We start from the raw sequence: 19438 nt of genomic DNA, 5'->3' as shown, positions 1-19438 counted from the left end.
CATATTGTCACAATGCCCCTTTGAATATTTGTGTACTTTAAAATGATGAGCTAGGTTCCTCCATGTACGGAAGCTACTGTTGCTTAAGGAATTTTCACGCTTCCCAAAAACAGTGCAGGCAAAACAGAACACTGAGTCTGTGCTCATGGAATATAACATCCACGATCAAAGAATTTTCTCCCCATTTTTCATGCTTCTCATGTAATTGTCATTTGTGAATCTTCGAGGGGGATTCTCAGAATTTTGGGGGAATACAATGTTTGTGACTTGCACTGGTCCTTTTTTAACAATTTGACAGCGCACACTATCAGTCAGGACTGCTGGCCACTGCGCAGGGTCATCAGCTATAATTACAGTGCTTGTGGTGGTACCTTGAGCTGTAGAGGTAACCTCAGTGTTGGGAAGTGGTACAGACTCAATTTCTGTTCTGGATGCAGTGTCTTCCACTGTGAGAGATGCTATTGACGGTGTAGCTGGGGAAAAATTATGTTTTTATTAATATAATCCATCTGTTCAGGTACAGAATGCATCAATCACTGAGTGTCTGACACGGTGTCAGTAACACCTAGAAATTTGACAGGCACTACTGTATATTAAAAAACTCAGAATTGTGCACGGGCAAAAGTGATTGGTGGTATTTACACAGTTTGGTGGGAATTCAATGGTGATTTGCACTGTTTTTTTTTTTTTCTAACAATATGCTGGCACACACTTATCAGTTTAAACTATGGGCTGTGTAGGATATCAGCTATAATTATAGAGCTTGTGGTACCTTGTGCTATAGAGAAAACATCAGCACTGATAAGTGATGCATCTGTTGATGTTGTTGAGGATGAAGTTAATGGTGTAGCTGGGAAAATAATAATAATAAAAAAAAATCTGAAATGACCTGTGAAGTACGTTTTACCATTTTACTGTTAGCATATTGAAAGAGGTCACTATTCTCAGCTCACTCTTTTTTTAGTTTTTTTAAAGATATTTTTATTAGGTTTAAGACAAACCAACAAACAGAAAAACATACAAAAAAAAACACCAGACAACCTGGTCATAAACCTTTGGCAATACACTCAAACATAGAAAAATAAACTGACATCAGTGCAAAATATAAAGTAGACACAGTGTAAAAGGATCAGGTATAATACCTAGATATAGCAAAAGCGGAGGTCCAGACATTAGAGATCCGTGAGGCACGGCCCATCAATGGTCAAGCAAGAGTAGTACAATCAGTGCTGGGAGAGGGTTAGCGGACTAGCCAACCATCTAACCCAAATTTTGTGGAAGGTTTTGTTCCGTTTCCGGAGTTCAAAAGTAAGTTTATACAGTGGGATAGCGTCATTAATATGTTTTAACCAGAGGGAAGAGAAATTCACTCTACCTTCATCAGTGGAGGTATCCTTAGGAAGAGCCTGAGGGCTGAGAAATTTAAGCAAAGCACCTTGAGGGAGAAAGAAAACAAGATGGTAACACTTTATAATAACAATCATTAATATATGGTAAATTGCTAGTTATTAATCTTTAGTTAATTGTATTCTATGCAGTGATATTTATCACTTACCACCATCTTGTTTTTTCTTATCCTCCTCTTCCTTTCTCTTCTTTCTTTTCTGGCTTCCTGAAGCATAATTCCGCTTCATGATGAGCTGATGCTGACAAACAAGTGCATGTAGACAGGGAGTAAATAGAGGGTATCTATCAGAAGCAATGGGATTATAAATTATATAGATATTGGTCTGGCAAATTTCAAACTATTTCGGAACTATGGCTCCTTTACTACCCTGAAGTGCCCCCTCTGAGCATCATCCCTGAAGATGCTGTTTAGCCATCCATCAAATTGTTACTAATACGTCTGTTCTTCCTTGCTCGTAAACTTATAGTAGACAGATGGTTGTGTTCCTGTCCCCTTACTATGACACAATGGTGAGATGCAGTTAACACTATATTGGAGAGAGAAAAACTTACCTAACAGCATAGGGGCTCTCCAAAAAAATTCCAAAAAGTGTAGTTTCCTTGTCATTCTCCTCGTTGACATCTCCAGCCGTCTCTTCTCTGGACTAGTAGCAGGAGTCAGTACCCTTATAGTCCTCTACAACACATACATCTGTGTCCACAGGTTTGTTATACATATGGAACTGTCTTTCTTTTTTTCTCTCCTCATTAGATATCGTTAGATACAGTGGCGGCTGGTGCTCAAATTTTTTGGGGGGGGCGCAAACAAACGAAAAATAAAAATAAATTGCAGCCTCACTGTGCCCATCAAAGGCAGCCACTGTGCCCATCAAAGGCAGCCACTGTGCCCATCAAAGGCAGCCACTGTGCCCATCAAAGGCAGCCACTGTGCCCATCAAAGGCAGCCACTGTGCCATCAATTGTCACCACTGTGCCATGCCATCAATTGTCACCACTGTGTCATCAATTGTCGCCACTGTGCCATGCCATATAATGCAGCCACTGTGCCATGCCATATAATGCAGCCACTGTGTCATGCCATCTAATGCAGCCACTGTGTCATGCCATCAAACACAGCCACTTTGCCATCAATTGTGGCCACTGTGCCCATTAGTTGTCACCACTGTGCCATACCATTAAACGCAGCCACTGTGCCATCAATTGTCGCCACTGTGCCCATCAATTGTCACCACTGTGCTATGCCAAACGCAGCCACTGTGCCATGCCATCAATTGTCACCACTGTGCCCATCAATTGTCACCACTGTGCCCATCAATTGTCACCACTGTGCCATGCCATCAAATGCAGCCACTGTGCCATTAATTGTCACCACTATGCCATTAATTGTCACCACTGTGCCCATCAATTGTCACCACTGTGCCCATTAATTGTCACCACTGTGCCATGCCATCAAACGCAGCCACTGTGCCATCAATTGTCACCACTATGCCCATCAATTGTCACCACTGTGCCCATCAATTGTCGCCACTGTGCCCATCAATTGTCGCCACTGTGCCCATCAATTGTCGCCACTGTGCCCATCAATTGTCACCACTGTGCCCATCAATTGTCACCACTGTGCCATGCCAAACGCAGCCACTGCCTAATCAAACGCAGCCACTGTGCCATGCCATCAATTGTCACCACTGTGCCATGCCATCAAACGCAGCCACTGTGCCATCAATTGTCACCACTATGCCATTAATTGTCACCACTGTGCCCATCAATTGTCACCACTGTGCCATCAAACGCAGCCACTGTGCCCATCAATTGTCACCACTGTGCCCATCAATTGTCGCCACTGTGCCCATCAATTGTCACCACAGTGCCCATCAATTGTCACCACTGTGCCATGCCAAACACAGCCACTGCCTAATCAAACGCAGCCACTGTGCCATGCCATCAATTGTCACCACTGTGCCCATCAATTGTAGCCATTGTGCCCATCAATTGTAGCCACTGTGCCCATCAATTGTCGCCACTGTGCCCATGAGCTGCTGGCTCTGATAGGCACTTCCAAAGCCAACCAGCTGCCATTATTCAGATGGCTGGCGCTCACCAGGGGGCCGGCCATCTGAAAAGTGGGCGGCAGCGACAATACATGGATTCATGCAATGCATGAATCTATGTATTGTTGATCAGTGGCAGTGCAGGAGAGAGAGGGGGCGGCGTTCCTGCGCCCTCTATGGATGCACCGCCACTGGTAGATATACTGTGTCCACTGTACAAGATGTTTATCCGTTATCCATTATATGCCCAGCCATATGGGTGCTTTAAGATCTCATTGTTTACTGCCACATGATGCTTTCATGTTGGTGTGTACCACAGTGTACGTAACCCTCCTATTTTGGTTGTTCCACTCTGGAACAACCAAAATAGGAGGGTTACGTACACACCAACATGAAAGCATTGTGGCAGTAAACAATGAGGTCTTAAAGAACCCATATGGCTGAGCATATACATTATGGCTACTAGGATAAACATCTTGTACAGTGGACATAGTGGGCCAGATTCAGAAACTACTTACGACAGCGTATCTCCAGATACGCCGTCGTAAGTCTAAGTGTGAGGCTTCATATCTTGGCGCCTGATTCAAAGAATCAGATACGCCTCACGGTTGCCAAGATACGAGCAGCGTAAGTCTCCTACGCCGTCGTATCTTGGGGTGCATATTTACGCTGGCCGCTAGGTGGCGCTTCCGTTGATTTTCGCGTCGAATATGCAAATGACCTAGATACGCCGATTCACAAACGTAGTTCCGTCTGGCGCATCTATATACGCTGTTTACGTAAGGCATTGGTCCGGCGTAACTTTACCCCTCATAAGGCAGGGGTAAGTCATGTTAGGTATGGACGTCGGAACAGCGTCGTATTTTACGTTGTTTGCGTAAGTCGTCCGTGAATGGGGATGGGCGTAGGTTACGTTCATGTCGACTAAACATTGAGCTGGCGTAATTTACGGAGGAAATTCGACGTGATACTGAGCATGTGCACGCATTCGCCGTTCGTTAAGCGCGTGATTTACGTGGGGTCACGATTCATTGACCTACAACACGCCCACTACCAGCCTAGTTTGAATTTGGCGGGCTTACGCTGGCCCATTTACACTACGCCGCCGTAACTTAGAGCGCAAGTTCAATCTGAATACGGGACCTGCCGCTCTAAGTTACGGCGGCGTAGTGTATCTGAGATACGCTACGCCCGCCTAAAGATAGGCGATTCTTTCTGAATCTGGCCCAGCATATCTAATGACATCTAATGAGGAGAGCAAAAAATAAAGATTTACCATAGCTTTACCATAGAAACAAATACCATAGCTTTCTTTGCGTTTTCTTTCTTTACCATCCCATTTCCATCTAAGAGTCCTTTCACACTGAGCCACTCATAGCATCGGCGGTAAAACTCCGCTATTTTTACCGCCGACGCTATAGGTGGATTTGCTAGCGCCCGAGGAAGGGTTAAAACCGCCCGCAATGCGCTGCTGCAGCAGTGCATTGCCAGCAGTATAGCTGCGCTTGTCCCATTGATTTCAATGGGCAGCAGTGGTGAAGGAGCGGTAAACACACCGCTCCTTCTCCGCTCCAAAGATGCGGCTAGCAGGACTTATTTTTACACTTTTTTTTTACCGTCCTGCTGGCGCAATGCTCCAGTGTGAAAGCCAGAGGGCTTTCACACTGGAGACAGTTGAGCAGCTTCTTAAGGGCGGTTTGCAGGCGCTATTTTTAATATTATAGCGCCTGCAATACGCTCCAGTGTGAAAGGGGTCTTATTGCTTCTTTTTTGAATCGGGTAATACATACAAAACAATTACCATAGAGTTCTTTCCATTTTCTTTACCATCCCATTTCCATCTTATAGCTTCTTTTTTGAATCCGGTAATATTTATTAAAGCTTTTTGCAAAAATGTACAAAGCAGAGAAAAGACTCTACAGTAGAGTCTATTGTAGAGTCTTTTCTCTGCTTTGTACAGTTTTGCAAAAAGATTTAATAAATATTACCTGATTCAAAAAAGAAGCTATTAAATGGAAATGGGATGGTAAAGAAAATGGAAAGAAATCTATGGTAATTGTTTTGTTTATAATACGTAACATAATATCCAGGTAGGGTTATTAATATTTATGATCACTGTCAGCTAACATATTTTTGTAATGACTGTCCCCCCCCCCCTGTTCTTTTTAACCCCCCTCCCGTGGCAACCGGCAGGAGATTCAGTTTGTTGTTCCTGGCCGGCCGGACTGAAAGGAAGTGAGCACAGAGCACTCTGTGTGTGCACTTCCTGTCAGTCCGGCCGGGTACAACAAACTGAATCTCCTGTACCGCGTGGGCTGCAGCATAGGACGCGGTGACGCGGCGGCTCGGCAAGGGTGAAGCTAAATTTTGTGAAAGTTGTGATATCCACATTCCACAGACAGTATCCCCATTAAAGAGAGATGCTTATGCAAAAAATTCTTCCTGCTGCCTGTGCCTCTTCAAGCCGCTGGATGCTGGGGCCCCAGGCCAGCTCGGGGTCCCAAGCAATTGCTTCCTTTGCCTGTCTTGTTGCGACGGGCCTGATCGCATATATATATGTGATTCTGCACAGAAGAGCTGATCTGTAGAATTGAAACAGCTATGAGGCAGAGGGCAAGTGGTCATTAAAATAAATTACAAAGTTTGTATGCTGTAAAATCATACACACTGTATGTTCAAATAAATTTACTGTGAAAAAAAATATATATTCGTTACATTTTCTAATATTTTTAGTGACCTGCCCAGATTTAAGTGAAGTGTCAGGGGATGCCCACGCAGGCATCCAGGTACTGAGTAACAGGTCAATGGGCTGCACTAATGGAAACAGGCACCAAGATAGTGAAAAAATATATATGTTTATTAAGTTAAAGCACACGTGAAAAACAATCAATGAAAGCAAGCGTGACACAGCAACCAAAAACCACTAAGCCGGTAATGCAGGGATAAGACATAAGCAAGTCCGAGGTCCAAGCCAGGGGTCAAGGATAGGAGAGAGCAGCAAAGTCCAAAATACAAGCCGGGGTCAATAAGCGACAGGGTCCAGGGCAGGGAGCGAAGCAGGAACAGATGGGCAACAGCTAACAGGTCAGGCAGGGAACAGGCTGACAAGCAAATACTGAAGCCCTGAACTCCAGTTTAGGGCGGACTTAAATACCTGTGCAAGTCTGTATTGGGCGACACCTGCTGGAGGCCACCAGAACTGCACCCCTGTTACTGAAGAGAACAGTGCCACCAGCAGGTGACCAGAGTCATGACACAGATCATGACAGTTCCCCCCCCCAAGGGGTGGCCTCTGGACACCCCCATTCTGCCCTTGCCCTGGTAGTGTATGTGGATGCAGAAGAGTCCCAAATAGTCCTTCGGTCCCAGCCCTTTAACCCATTGGGAGACCAGCCCCCCAAGTCCGGAAACGGAACCTGCATCCTACCACCACCAGGGTCTGGAAGTTGGTATCTAGAGGTGGAAACAGGCCAGGCAGCGAATTTAGGGTCATTAGGCTGGGAAAGTGACACATCAAACTGAAAGTCAGGCACGTCAGGCTGGGAGCCGGTACCCAGGACGTCGGGGTGGACAACAGGAACCAGGCCGCCAGACTGGGCCGCAGATGGTGGCAGATCAGCAGACGGTGGCAAATCAGGCTGGGCAGTAGACAGGAACCCCTCCGGCTGGGCAGCAGACAGGAACACCTCCGGCTGGGCAGAAAACAGGAACACCTCCGGCTGGGCAGAAGACAGGAACACCTCCGGCTGGGCAGAAAACAGGAACACTTCCGGCTGGGCAGAAGACAGGAACACCTCCGGCTGGGCAGCAGACAGGAACACCTCCGGCTGGGCAGCAGACAGGAACACCTCCGGCTGGGCAGCAGACAGGAACACCTCCGGCTGGGCAGCAGACAGGAACACCTCCGGCTGGGCAGCAGACAGGAACAACTCCGGCTGGGCAGCAGACAGGAACACCTCTGGCTGGGCAGCAGACAGGAACACCTCCGGCTGGGCAGCAGACAGGAACACCTCCGGCTGGGCAGCAGACAGGAACACCTCCGGCTGGGCAGCAGACAGGAACACCTCTGGCTGGGCAGCAGACAGGAACACCTCTGGCTGGGCAGCAGACAGGAACACCTCCGGCTGGGCAGCAGACAGGAACACCTCCGGCTGGGCTGCAGACAGGGGCTCAACAAGTTGGTATGTTGGCATTGCAACGTCAGGCTGGGCAACTGGCACGTCAGGCTGGGCAACTGGCACGACAAACTTGGCAACTGGCACGTCAGGCTGGGCAACTGGCACGTCAGGCTGGGCAACTGGCACGTCAGGCTGGGCAACTGGCACAACAAACTGGGCAACTGGCACGTCAGGCTGGGCAACTGGCACGTCAGGCTGGGCAACTGGCACAACAAACTGGGCAACTGGCACGTCAGGCTGGGCAACTGGCACGTCAGGCTGGGCAACTGGCACGTCAGGCTGGGCAACTGGCACAACAAACTTGGCAACTGGCACAACAAACTTGGCAACTGGCACGTCAGGCTGGGCAACTGGCACGTCAGGCTGGGCAACTGGCACGTCAGGCTGGGCAACTGGTACTGGAACAGGCTGAGCCGATGGCACTGGAACAGGCTGAGCAGACGGCACTGGAACAGGCTGAGCAGACGGCACTGGAACAGGCTGAGCAGACGGCACTGGAACAGGCTGAGCAGACGCCACTGGAACAGGCTGAGCAGACGCCACTGGAACAGGCTGAGCAGACGCCACTGGAACAGGCTGAACAGACGGCACTGGAACAGACTGAAGCAGGTTGGCTGAAGTGGATGCAGATTGGGTTAGTGGCAGGATCGAGTGGGTTGGAAAAAACTTTTTCTTCTTCTTCTTTGGTTTCACCACTGAGGGTTTGCATATGGGTATAGGGTTGGAGGTAATGGATACAGTTGGTAGGGGTGAAGAGCGGAGGGGTGGTGAAACAGAAGGTTCCGACCTTGAAGAGGATTTTGGTGGAACAAATGGAGGCAGTTGAGAAGCAGCAGAAGGGTTAAAGGCAGGGTAAGTGCAGCAGGAGGAAACAGAGGACTGGTACTTTGTTGTTAGCAGGGTGTATTGTTCAGCAAAAGTGGGAATTGGGGGTAAAGAAAAAGACATCCCAGCAGGTTGGCAACTAGAAATGGATGGTTGGAAGCTGGCAGGGGCTGAGTACAACAAACTGGACCAGGCTTGTAATAATGGCTGTACAAAATCAGATTTGCACACGGCTTGTCTGACCAGAGACTGCACAGAATTAATGCATGCTGCAATCACCTGTTGAGGACAAGCTGAGTACTGCTCATGAAAAAAGGCTGAATCATCCTCCAACAGCCACACCAAAGACTCTACCTGAGCTGCACTAAAAGGAGGTGTGTAATCATCACGTCCATTAGCAGTATCAGACTGAGCCAACTCTGTGCAGATCCGAATCAATGGCTGCACATCATCAAACAAAACACTGCCATGATCAATAAAAACATGAGCCATACGGATACATTCCAACAACTGCTCACTAGTGTATTCACTTAGTTCCTGATAGCAGAAATCTCTGTCATCTGTTGCCAAGAGTGACAGGTACAAAATATCTTCCAGATGCATTTTATAATAGCAAATGCCCAGAGCCAATTTCCCAAGTGCAGCCGACCTGTTTATATGGCTTCAGTATTATGTCAGGGGATGCCCACGCAGGCATCCGAGTACTGAGTAACAGGTCAATGGGCTGCACTAATGGAAACAGGCACCAAGATAGTGAAAAAATATATATGTTTATTAAGTTAAAGCACACGTGAAAAACAATCAATGAAAGCAAGCGTGACACAGCAACCAAAAACCACTAAGCCGGTAATGCAGGGATAAGACATAAGCAAGTCCGAGGTCCAAGCCAGGGGTCAAGGATAGGAGAGAGCAGCAAAGTCCAAAATACAAGCCGGGGTCAATAAGCGACAGGGTCCAGGGCAGGGAGCGAAGCAGGAACAGATGGGCAACAGCTAACAGGTCAGGCAGGGAACAGGCTGACAAGCAAATACTGAAGCCCTGAACTCCAGTTTAGGGCGGACTTAAATACCTGTGCAAGTCTGTATTGGGCGACACCTGCTGGAGGCCACCAGAACTGCACCCCTGTTACTGAAGAGAACAGTGCCACCAGCAGGTGACCAGAGTCATGACACAGATCATGACATGAAGATGCTGTTTACAGAATTTTTGTAGTTGGCATACTTTTGTATATCATTGCTACTCATAAATCTGGCTTTTCAAATATTGTTTATTGTGAAAAAATAAATGTGAAATGTGCAGCAATCTACAGAAATAAGTCAGAATTTAGCTAACTGACCTGACTACAGGACTCTCTTCTTTTCTTGAAATTTGTTTCTCTTGCTTTACCCTACTGAGGCTTTTACACACTCGTCTCTCCATGCTCTCTTCTTCAGGTTATCTTAAAAGTGTATCTTCTGACTACTTGTCAGGTAATCATTTCTCTCAACTTCTCACTTAGTTGTCCTACCGCATTTGTCTCTCTAGATGTACACTGCACCTTTGACATTTTTCCTTCTTTTTCACCTGATATAGAGCCTACAAGGGAGCTGAACACTGTTGCTGAGGAAGAAGATGAAGCTTTAATTGCCACAAGTAGGTCACACGGAATAGCATTTCATATTCCCCTGTCTTTTTATGAGTGGTTTCTGCATATTAGGCATTCATTTTTTAACTTTTGGTTATTTACTTCTTTGATTACTTCTACATTTTCTATTCATTTCCTGTCTCCATCTCCCTTTCAGAAAAAGCTGTCTCTTCTCGAGTATCTTCAAGATCTCCTTTCACTAGTCCCCCACCAGTTCCACCATTTCCTCCACTAATTAATAGTAAAGCTAAATCTCACAAGCATTTTCTTCCTGCAGCCAAAAAAGAGAGCATTAAACTATCACCTGCTGATCTGAATGCCCATCATAGTAATCAGAATGGAAATCAACTATTGAGAAAATCTTTGAAACCCAGTCATGAAATGGGGACTGTACCAAGCCACAATCAGACGTGAGTCACCAGTTATATATTAATATTTCATTATAATATCTCATCTACTTTCAATTTTCTTATAGCAATTTTCATATAGCACCATGCCATGTTACAGCTTCATGCAGATGCTGGATCATTACAAAACCTTGGCCAGCTCCCTGTTGTAATGGCCAGCAGATGCAGGAAAGTGTTCTGTCTTAGACCTCTCTTGTCAAGTCACACGACATGTACCACAACCAGTGCAGAGCAAAGCAAGGGACATCTGGGATGAAAGATCTTCCTGCAACTGCTAGCCAGGACATCAGGAAGCTGGCCAGTATCAGCGCCCTACAAAATCCATTGCACTCTTGGGTTACCTCACCTTCACCCCTAGTCAAAGTATCTCCCTCCCACCAGCCATGATACTTTTCCTCTCCCCCCACCTCACCCAAAATCACAGCATCTTATTTCTATAACTTGCCTCTGGTTCACAGCACTTTCCAACCACCTTGCTCCCAAGTTATATCTTCTTCCCACCCATCTCGTTCTGTAGCTTGCTGCGTCTGCCTCCCACCCACCTCTCCCCCAGACTCACTGCTTAGTATTCTGATTCACCTTGCCCATTGGTTTCATTGTCTCTTTCCCACCCACCATGCCTACCAGTTGCAGTGTCTTCCTCTCCTTATCTTACTCCCCCACATGCAACATTTCCCACCCACCTACTCCGCCTCCCTTTTTATAACATATCCCTTCCACCCATCTCACTCCACAGTCACGGCGTCTCCCTCCCACCCACCTTACCTCAGCTCAGAGAACCTTGCATCCAACCTTGTATCCCATTCACAGTATGTCCCTTTCATGTACCTTTCCCCCTGTATTACAGCATCTCTTTTTCACTACACTCCCTCACTCACAGTGCCTCCCTTTCACCCACCTCACCTGCCAGATTTCAGTGATTACCCTCCACCCACCTATCCCATGGTTTAGAGTGTCTCCCTCCATTGCCACCTAGTCACAGCTCCTCACATCCATCCCACACTTTAACAGCACCTCCTTATAACCCACATTGCCCTCTGGTAAAAGTTTCTCTCTCCCAATCTCCTTGTCCCTCCCTCACAGTGTCTCTCTCCCACTCTCTTGATCACCCACTCAGCATCTCCCTCATTCCCGGCCATCCATCTTGACCCCTGGCTCACAGTGCCGGCCTCCCATCCATTTCACCCTCCCTGGATCACAGTCCTCCCTCCCAACTACATTTGCCCTTGCTGGTAGAGTCTCCTACCTAACCCTAACACTCATCAATATATTCTTTTTATCCTTCTCCCTCTCATTAAAGTGGAGGTCCGCCCAAAACAAAAACAAAAAAATTAAAAGCCAGCAGCTACAGGTACTGCAGCTGCTGTGGCTTTTAATAATAGGACACTTACCTGTCCTGGAGTCCAGCGATGTCAGCACCGCAGCTGTTTCCGTCAGCTGTCGGGTGCTGCCGCCGCCATTGTGGGTAAGAGAACCCAGTAATGTAGCCTTACGGCTTAATGCCGGGAACCCTACTGCGCATGCGCGAGGCCCGCGACAGGGGGAGGAGGAGGGAGCCCTGCGGTGACATAATGGGCCGTGGCGTGGACTTCCTTGAAATTGGAACAGGATACCTGTCAAAGACAGGTATTCTGCCCCCCCTCCCCCCGAAAGGTTCCAATTGTAGCACCGGAAGGGAAGAGGAGACAAATGAGCGGAAGTTCCACTTTTGGGTGGAACTCCACTTTAACCTCATCATCTGAATCTCTGAATCTGAAGCTCACAGTGTCCCCCTACCTTACATCTCTTCCCCTGATCATAGCATCTCCCATCTACCTTGTGCCTGGGTAGCATCAACTCATTTCCACCCACCACCTTGCTCCCTGCCTTATAGTACTTTAAGGCTCACAACATTTCCCTCCCCTCATTTTCACCACCCAAGCTCAGAGTGTTTCGGCCCACTCCCCAGTCACCCCCCTCCCCAGTCATGGCACATTTCTTCCTGGCTGCTTCAGCCCCCAGCTCATAGTGTATTTTTCCCAACCATCTTCCCCCCGGCTCACAAGGCCTCACTTCCACCAACCTTGCTACCTGGCTTGCAGCACCTAGCTTCCATCCACTATGTCCCCTGGATTATGGTGCCTCACTCCTATCCACCCCACTCTTCATCTCACAGAACCTCTGTTACACTCACTCAACTCCTTCTTTGCTCCACTCTGGCACTTGGCTCTACTTCACAAACTTATACATTTTGTAAAGGATCTAGACACTTTTTCTAGTCCTTTTTTGTGTGAACCTGTTTATTAAGCCATAAAACACAGTTGTATATGGGATTTTTTTTCTCAAATTACAAATACCCTTTATTTATACACCCTGTGCAAGTTACCAAAAATACACAGCATGCAAAATAATTACAGTGAAAAAGATGTGAAACTAGCCTAGGAGTCACAGTTATAAGTCAAAATAACAGAGCTCAACTCTTTCAGGACATGTGGGTGTGTGCCATCTGGTCCATATATTTCTGAATTATATACATTTTTTTCCATTAGGGTTTATTTGAGGCTTTGTCAATACTATCCCCTTTATGGAATTGAGTTCCCCCATTTGTCTTTGCATAAACTTAGCTAAAAACGGTATTTCATAAATGTGCCTGCTCTTTGTCCCCTGTCACCAACTCTGACTTATCCTTCCTACATGCTCAGACCTGACCTTTTTACTATTAATACATTTGAAGGTTTTTGTTTTGGTGTTTATCCTGCACTCTTTCACAACCCCTTGTTTGTTTTGAATGTTTGATCTACTTTTTATATATTTGGTTCTTCTTTGTGACTTTCAATTGATTATGGCTTTTTATAGGTTGTATGTGAGCCACATATAAAGTGGGAATCTTCCATGCTCAAAATAATAATGAAAAATTATAACCAAATTATAACCAATGCTGCTACTTATAAACATAAATATCAAAATTGATGAAAAAAAATATATATACCAAGGTGCATATATAAGAGAATTCACAGTAGCGCAACGATAACGCCTAATTCATTCAGTGCTAAATGCAAAAATACATATTCTATGTGAAGAAAAAATAAACAAGAGTAAAATAAGACACAAAAAATGGAAGAATGTCCAATAACAGTCCTCTTTGACCAACAAAGAAAATGTGATAGCAGTACCCAGTGATGTCCTAATTAGGAAAAACACCATAAGGTTTCCACTACAGTGTGTGTCACATCAGTCCCGCTCCCAAATTGAATTGCCTACCACTCTCATGGTTAGGCTAATAAGCCATAAGAAACAGTTGTTCAAAGATTCCTTATTAGCCAATCCACTTCTCCACAGTTCTTGCAGTAAAGGTACACATCCATGGGTACATAAAAAAAAGGCTCCACTAGTTTAAAATTGTCAAAGAATATCTTTAATCTAAAACCAATACCCAGTCCACTCACATGTAAAACATTTGGTATCAAACATTGTATATCTCATATCTCATGCGATCCCTTTCAGTCTCACCATCTCCACGCTGACTGACGACTATCCAGGGAAACGCCAATCATTCTCACAATTTTAATGCAATGATCCGGTTGCCGTACAATCACGACCCCTGATTGTACGGCAACCAGAATCATCGCATTAATATTTTTGTTTCTTATTTTATTTTTATTTATTTTTTCTTCACATTGAGTATGTACCGTATTTATCGGCGTATAACACACACTTTCCCCCCCCTGAAAATAGGGGGCAAATCACGGGTGCATGTTTTACACCGATAGTGTACCCCAGAGGGGGATGAGCGACACCGGAATTCACTGAGCCGTCCTCTCCTGTTTACTCGGCTCTCACGTCACACACACAGTCCCGCCACCGGCATTGGACTAGTGTTCTGTCTATCACAGGAGCTGGTCCAATGCCGATGGCGGAGGCGGGACTGTGTGACTGCCAACTGAGTTCCGGGTAAACAGGAGATGATGACTCTGTGATTTCCTGCACTGTTCAGGCTGCATTGATGAGAGATGGTGAGGCTGCAGATGGGCATTGAGGCTGAAAATGGGCATTGATCAGGCTGCATTGAGGCTAAAAATGGGCATTGATCAGGCTGCATTGAGGCTGAAAATTGACATTAATCAGGCTGCATTGATGGGAGATTGGCTGCAGATGGACATTATTGAGGCTGCATTAATGGGAGATGGTGAGGCTGCAGATGGGCACTAATCAGGCTGCATTGATGGACACTGACCCTTATTTTTCTTCAAAGTTGTTTATTTAAAAAAAAAAATCCCTGAAACTTCCCTCTTAAAATAAAAGTGTGTGTTATATGCTTGTGTGTGTTATATGCCAATAAATACGGAATATATATTATGTTTCACTGTATTTTTTCATTGAGCACTGAATAAATTAGGTGTTATTGTTGAGCTACTGTGAATTCTCTTATGCTTTTTGGTATATATATATTTTAATATCCACTGGTTTTGATATGCGAGCCACATAGACTTTACTTTTAGCCATTTGTTTTATTATTTACAAAGAAAATGTTAAGCCATTTAGCAAATGTAAAGCTCTGTGGACTATGGAATAATGGACGGTGGATGTAATTTACCTGCATCTGTTTTAACTTGGCACATTGGTCTTTGGGAAAAAGTGGAGGGGTACCAATTCTGTTTTAACTTGGCACATTGGTCTTTGGGAAAAAGTGGAGGGGTACCAATTCTTTTGGCTATGACTTACAGTGCACAACTTTTATTTAGCTTGGGAAAGCTGTAAATAGGAAAAAAAAACAGAAGTGTCAGCCATTTCATGTACAAAAGCAGTAGTAGTAATTATTAAAATGGGATGCTATTTTCATAGAATTGTATTAAACTTTACTACTGCTCTTGATGTGGAGGGAGACTGTCAGCTATTTTACTCTCAACCACTGCTTGGCCATCACTAGCTAGCATATGTAAACCCAGATATTATTATTTTTTGTATATTTGGCATTATGCCTCACTGCATACTTTTTTCCTTAGCAAATCATTTTTTGATAATCTATTGCAAAGTTTCTTACCTGGGGATCCTTCCAGTAACAGCACTTTCTGTTACTCTCCCCCCCAACACTTAAACACTTATCTGACTCCATTATCGATCCAGAGCTGTGTCCAACTTAAGTTCTTCTCTCCCCTCTTCCTGGTCTCACAGACTTTTCTGAGAGCAGTGGGAGCCATAAGCTCCTTGTGCTATCAATAAATTCCAGTGAGAAAGGAGTGGGAGCCGGGGCTAATCTGCTCTGTGTTTGTGTCTTTGGACACACATAGCCGGGTTTCATGAGTGCGCACACAAGTGTGCACCATAGCAAGCAGCTTGTTATAGGGATACACTCAGAAGAGGCTGAGCGGAGAGTGATGGAGGTAGACCCCAGAAGAGGAGGTAAGGAGCTGCTCTGTACAACACCCTTGCACAAAGCATGTAAGTATAAACCTATTTTCTCTTATCGTCCATGGACCGACACAGCCTTCTCAAGTCTTGACAAGTGGGTTATGTTCCTGTTCATAGGAGAGGACTAGGCAGAACATGTTAGATATTTAAATACATGTTACTTTAACAGGGTTGAACAGCTCCTCCCAGGGGCCATTACCTCTGGACATAACCCTCCTCCTCCTTCCCTTCCAGTGGACAGTGATTTCGACAGACGCCAGCCGCACAGGTTGGGGGACGTCTGGGGGGTCCAGTCGGCCAAGGGTCACTGGACATTACAGGAATCCCGTCTGCCGATCAATGTCCTGGGACTTCGGGCGATCAGGCAATGCCTCTACTTGTGGTCGATATTTAAATGTTACTTTAACAGAGTTGAACAGCCCCTCCCAGGGAGCGGTCCTCCGGACATAACCCCCCTCCCTGCAGCATGCAGCCTTAGTTCGTAACAAGCAGTACAAACCTAAAAAAGGAGGAGTGGGTGCTGTGTCCGTCCATGGACGACAGAGATAAGGATTTTACAGTGAGTACAACAAATCCTATTTCTCTTATCGTCCATGGATGGACACAGCTCCTTAAATCTTGACAAGTGGGTTATGTTCCCTGTTTACAGGAGAGGACTAGGCAGAAGCATGTTAAATAGTTAAATACATGTTACATTAACAGAGTTGAACACCCCCGCCCAGGGGGCGGTCCCTCCAGACATAACCCTCCTCACTCTAGCATGCAGCCTCAGTTTCGTTCTGCCTTGCAAGGAGAAGGACGTATGGCTCCCTTTGGGCCCAGCGCCCTGAGGAGAATTTTTATTTTATTTAACTTTTTCTTGAAGAATCTTCTTTCAACTGTCGGCTGAGAGATAGACTGGATAATATAGATCCTTGTAGTCTACTCAGTCCGACCAGCAAGCATGGACACACCTTTGCAAAGAGACTGGGTCTGCCATGCCATACCCCATGACTCCTGCTCTGAGGTCCACATATGACTGAGCTGTGGTGTTGTCTCACTCACAGTGGACCGGGCTGACAGCTACCTCCATTGCGGTTGTAGTTCTGTCAGGAATGCGTCAGCGAGTCCTCGCTTGGACGGGTAAGCACAGTCCCTCCTGCTTCGGTGGGTTGGTACGGCTGGGTGTTCCTGGGGTTCGGGGGTCCTATTCTCCCTTCCCTGCTCCTTTTCCCTTGCTGCATTGCTAACATTGCCGCTGTCAGGGGGGAGGGGGCCTTCCTGAGGGGACTGTGTTATCTGGCCTGTGTTTTTTTCTTTTTTGTATTGGGCTTTCCTGTGAGGGGTTTTTCACTGTTAAAAAGCCCTGTGATGAGCACAGATGTTTATGATTATAATTCAGCGAGTAGTTAGACGCTGACTGATTGGTGACACCTGTAACGGTTTTGCTTTTTATGCTGTATCTGTGTCTTATCCTTACATAAAAAAGCCCTAGGAGGCTTTTCCTGTTTAAACACAGGTCAGATGCCGCACAGTTACCTCACGGTTCTCTTCCTCTCACACGCTGTGTGCTGAGAGCGGACGGCAGCGCTGGGCAGTCTCCTCCTGAGGTAAATCCCCTGGTTACCCCTGGTCAGCGCAGGTGAGAGGCCCTGAATAGGGCTTTTAGGAGCTTTTGTTTATTTGTAAGGACAGGTGTGCATATTATAATACACACTATGTAAATAATAATTAATATTTGGAGACAGTATTTGGGTTCTTCCCTACATGCTGGTGGTGGCAGCATGTGTTGGCACCTGGGATTCCCACAGAGTTATTGTTAGTCCTGGACACGTTTGTGCCAGGGTGGGGGTGGACTGCGGGCGGGCGGTAAAAGAGTGCCCCTTTCCCCCGTTATCCCCTGGGGAATGCTCTGTTATGAAGCCATGGACCAGGTACCTAGTTAAAAAAAAAAGCAGAATAAGGCATTTATGGGTGCGCTTTTTACTGCTGCAAGGGACTCTCCTAAGCTGGATAGTGCAGCTGGGTTTCCGCCGAGGGCTCTGTCTTTTTTGGATCACACAAATCAGACCGCTGTGTAGGTTTTTTCCTTCTGTGCCCTTTTTTGATAATTTCTGAGATGCGGAATGAGAAAAGCCGCTGAGGGCTTTTGTAGTCCCTCACCGCCGGGCGGGAACCCCCGCTTATATGGATCTGACTGATAGAAGATCCGAAGTACTGACCCATTCCATGGGTCTGGCTTGAAGCCTATTGTGGCCACTACTCTGGGGTCTCAGTCGGCGCTGGCGCAATTTTTTGGGAGGTTTTTCAATTACATTGAAAACTCCCATTGGCGGCCATTTTGTCATAGTCGCGCTATGGTGCAGCTTACATTGCGCCGGCCATTTTCCTGTGGACGCGTTCTGAACGATCGGCGGCCATCTTGGAGTAGTCCTGACCCCTAGTGCTGTATACAACTCACGGAGTGAGCATTTTGCACCAGACAGTGGAGGAGCACCGACTCTCTCCCGAGGTTATTAGGCTAGCGGACCAGCTGGTCCAGGGCCTCATATAGGTCTGTAATGCTTCATTGAATGCTGCGCCCTTGTTATCCAGGGCTTCTGTTTCAGAATGGTTTTATGCACACAGTGGTGTAGTGCTCAACTCCATTACTTGGCAGCAAGAGAGTCATTGGTTCGAATCCAGACACTGACGCCAATCTGCCTGGAGCTTGCATTGTCTGTGTGGGTTTCCTCCGGGTACTCCGGTTTCCTCCAAAGGCATATGTGCATACACCTACATAATATACATACACACTATGGCCCGGATTCACAAAGCACTTACGCCGACGTATCTCGAGATACGCGCCGTGCCCACAATCTGAGATATGCCTGAAAATAGGCTGCATACGACCGACGTAACTTTCCTACGCCGGCGTATCGTGGGCGCATATTTACGCTGGCCATTGATTTTCTATGCACATATGCAAATGAGGGAGATATGCCGATTCACGAACTTACTTGCGCCCGGCGCATAATATACGCGGTTTGCGTAAGGCGTACGTCCGGCGTAAAGTTATTCCACATACAGTACAGACCAAAAGTTTGGACACACCTTCTCATTCAAAGAGTTTTCTTTATTTTCATGACTATGAAAATTGTAAATTCACACTGAAGGCATCGAAACTATGAATTAACACATGTGGAATTATACATAACAAAAAAGTGTGAAACAACTGAAAATATATTTCATATTCTAGGTTCTTCAAAGTAGCCACCTTTTGCTTTGATTACTGCTTGGCACACTCTTGGCATTCTCTTGATGAGCTTCAAGAGGTAGTCACCTGACGCAGTACCCCATCACTCTCCTTCTTGGTCAAATAGCCCTTACACAGCCTGGAGGTGTGTTTGGGGTCATTGTCCTGTTGAAAAATAAATGATGGTCCAACTAAACGCAAACCGGATGGAATAGCATGCCGCTGCAAGATACTGTGGTAGCCATGCTGGTTCAGTATGCCTTCAATTTTGATTAAATCCCCAACAGTGTCACCAGCAAAGCACCCCCACACCATCACACCTCCTCCTCCATGCTTCACGATGGGAA

At 46.2% G+C, this 19438-nt stretch overlaps 1 protein-coding gene across 5 annotated transcripts in view; it reads left to right on the top strand.

Annotated features, from left to right (window-relative positions):
• LOC120917489 (EH domain-binding protein 1-like) overlaps window positions 1-19438 on the top strand; it is a 468369-nt gene that overhangs the window by 293037 nt on the left and 155894 nt on the right. For 2 of the 5 annotated variants that reach the window (XM_040328819.1, XM_040328815.1), the window contains exons 7-9: window positions 9892-9927; window positions 10031-10090; window positions 10240-10492. In XM_040328819.1, the coding sequence (XP_040184753.1) occupies window positions 9892-9927; window positions 10031-10090; window positions 10240-10492 (349 nt within the window). The remainder of the gene's footprint in view (window positions 1-9891; window positions 9928-10030; window positions 10091-10239; window positions 10493-19438) is intronic. The other 3 variants (XM_040328817.1, XM_040328818.1, XM_040328816.1) reach the window with 3 other exon arrangements.

Source organism: Rana temporaria, chromosome 11 (assembly GCF_905171775.1).
Source record: "Rana temporaria chromosome 11, aRanTem1.1, whole genome shotgun sequence".
NCBI classification, from domain to species: domain Eukaryota; kingdom Metazoa; phylum Chordata; class Amphibia; order Anura; family Ranidae; genus Rana; species Rana temporaria.
This window is presented reverse-complemented; position numbering and strand designations above follow the sequence as displayed.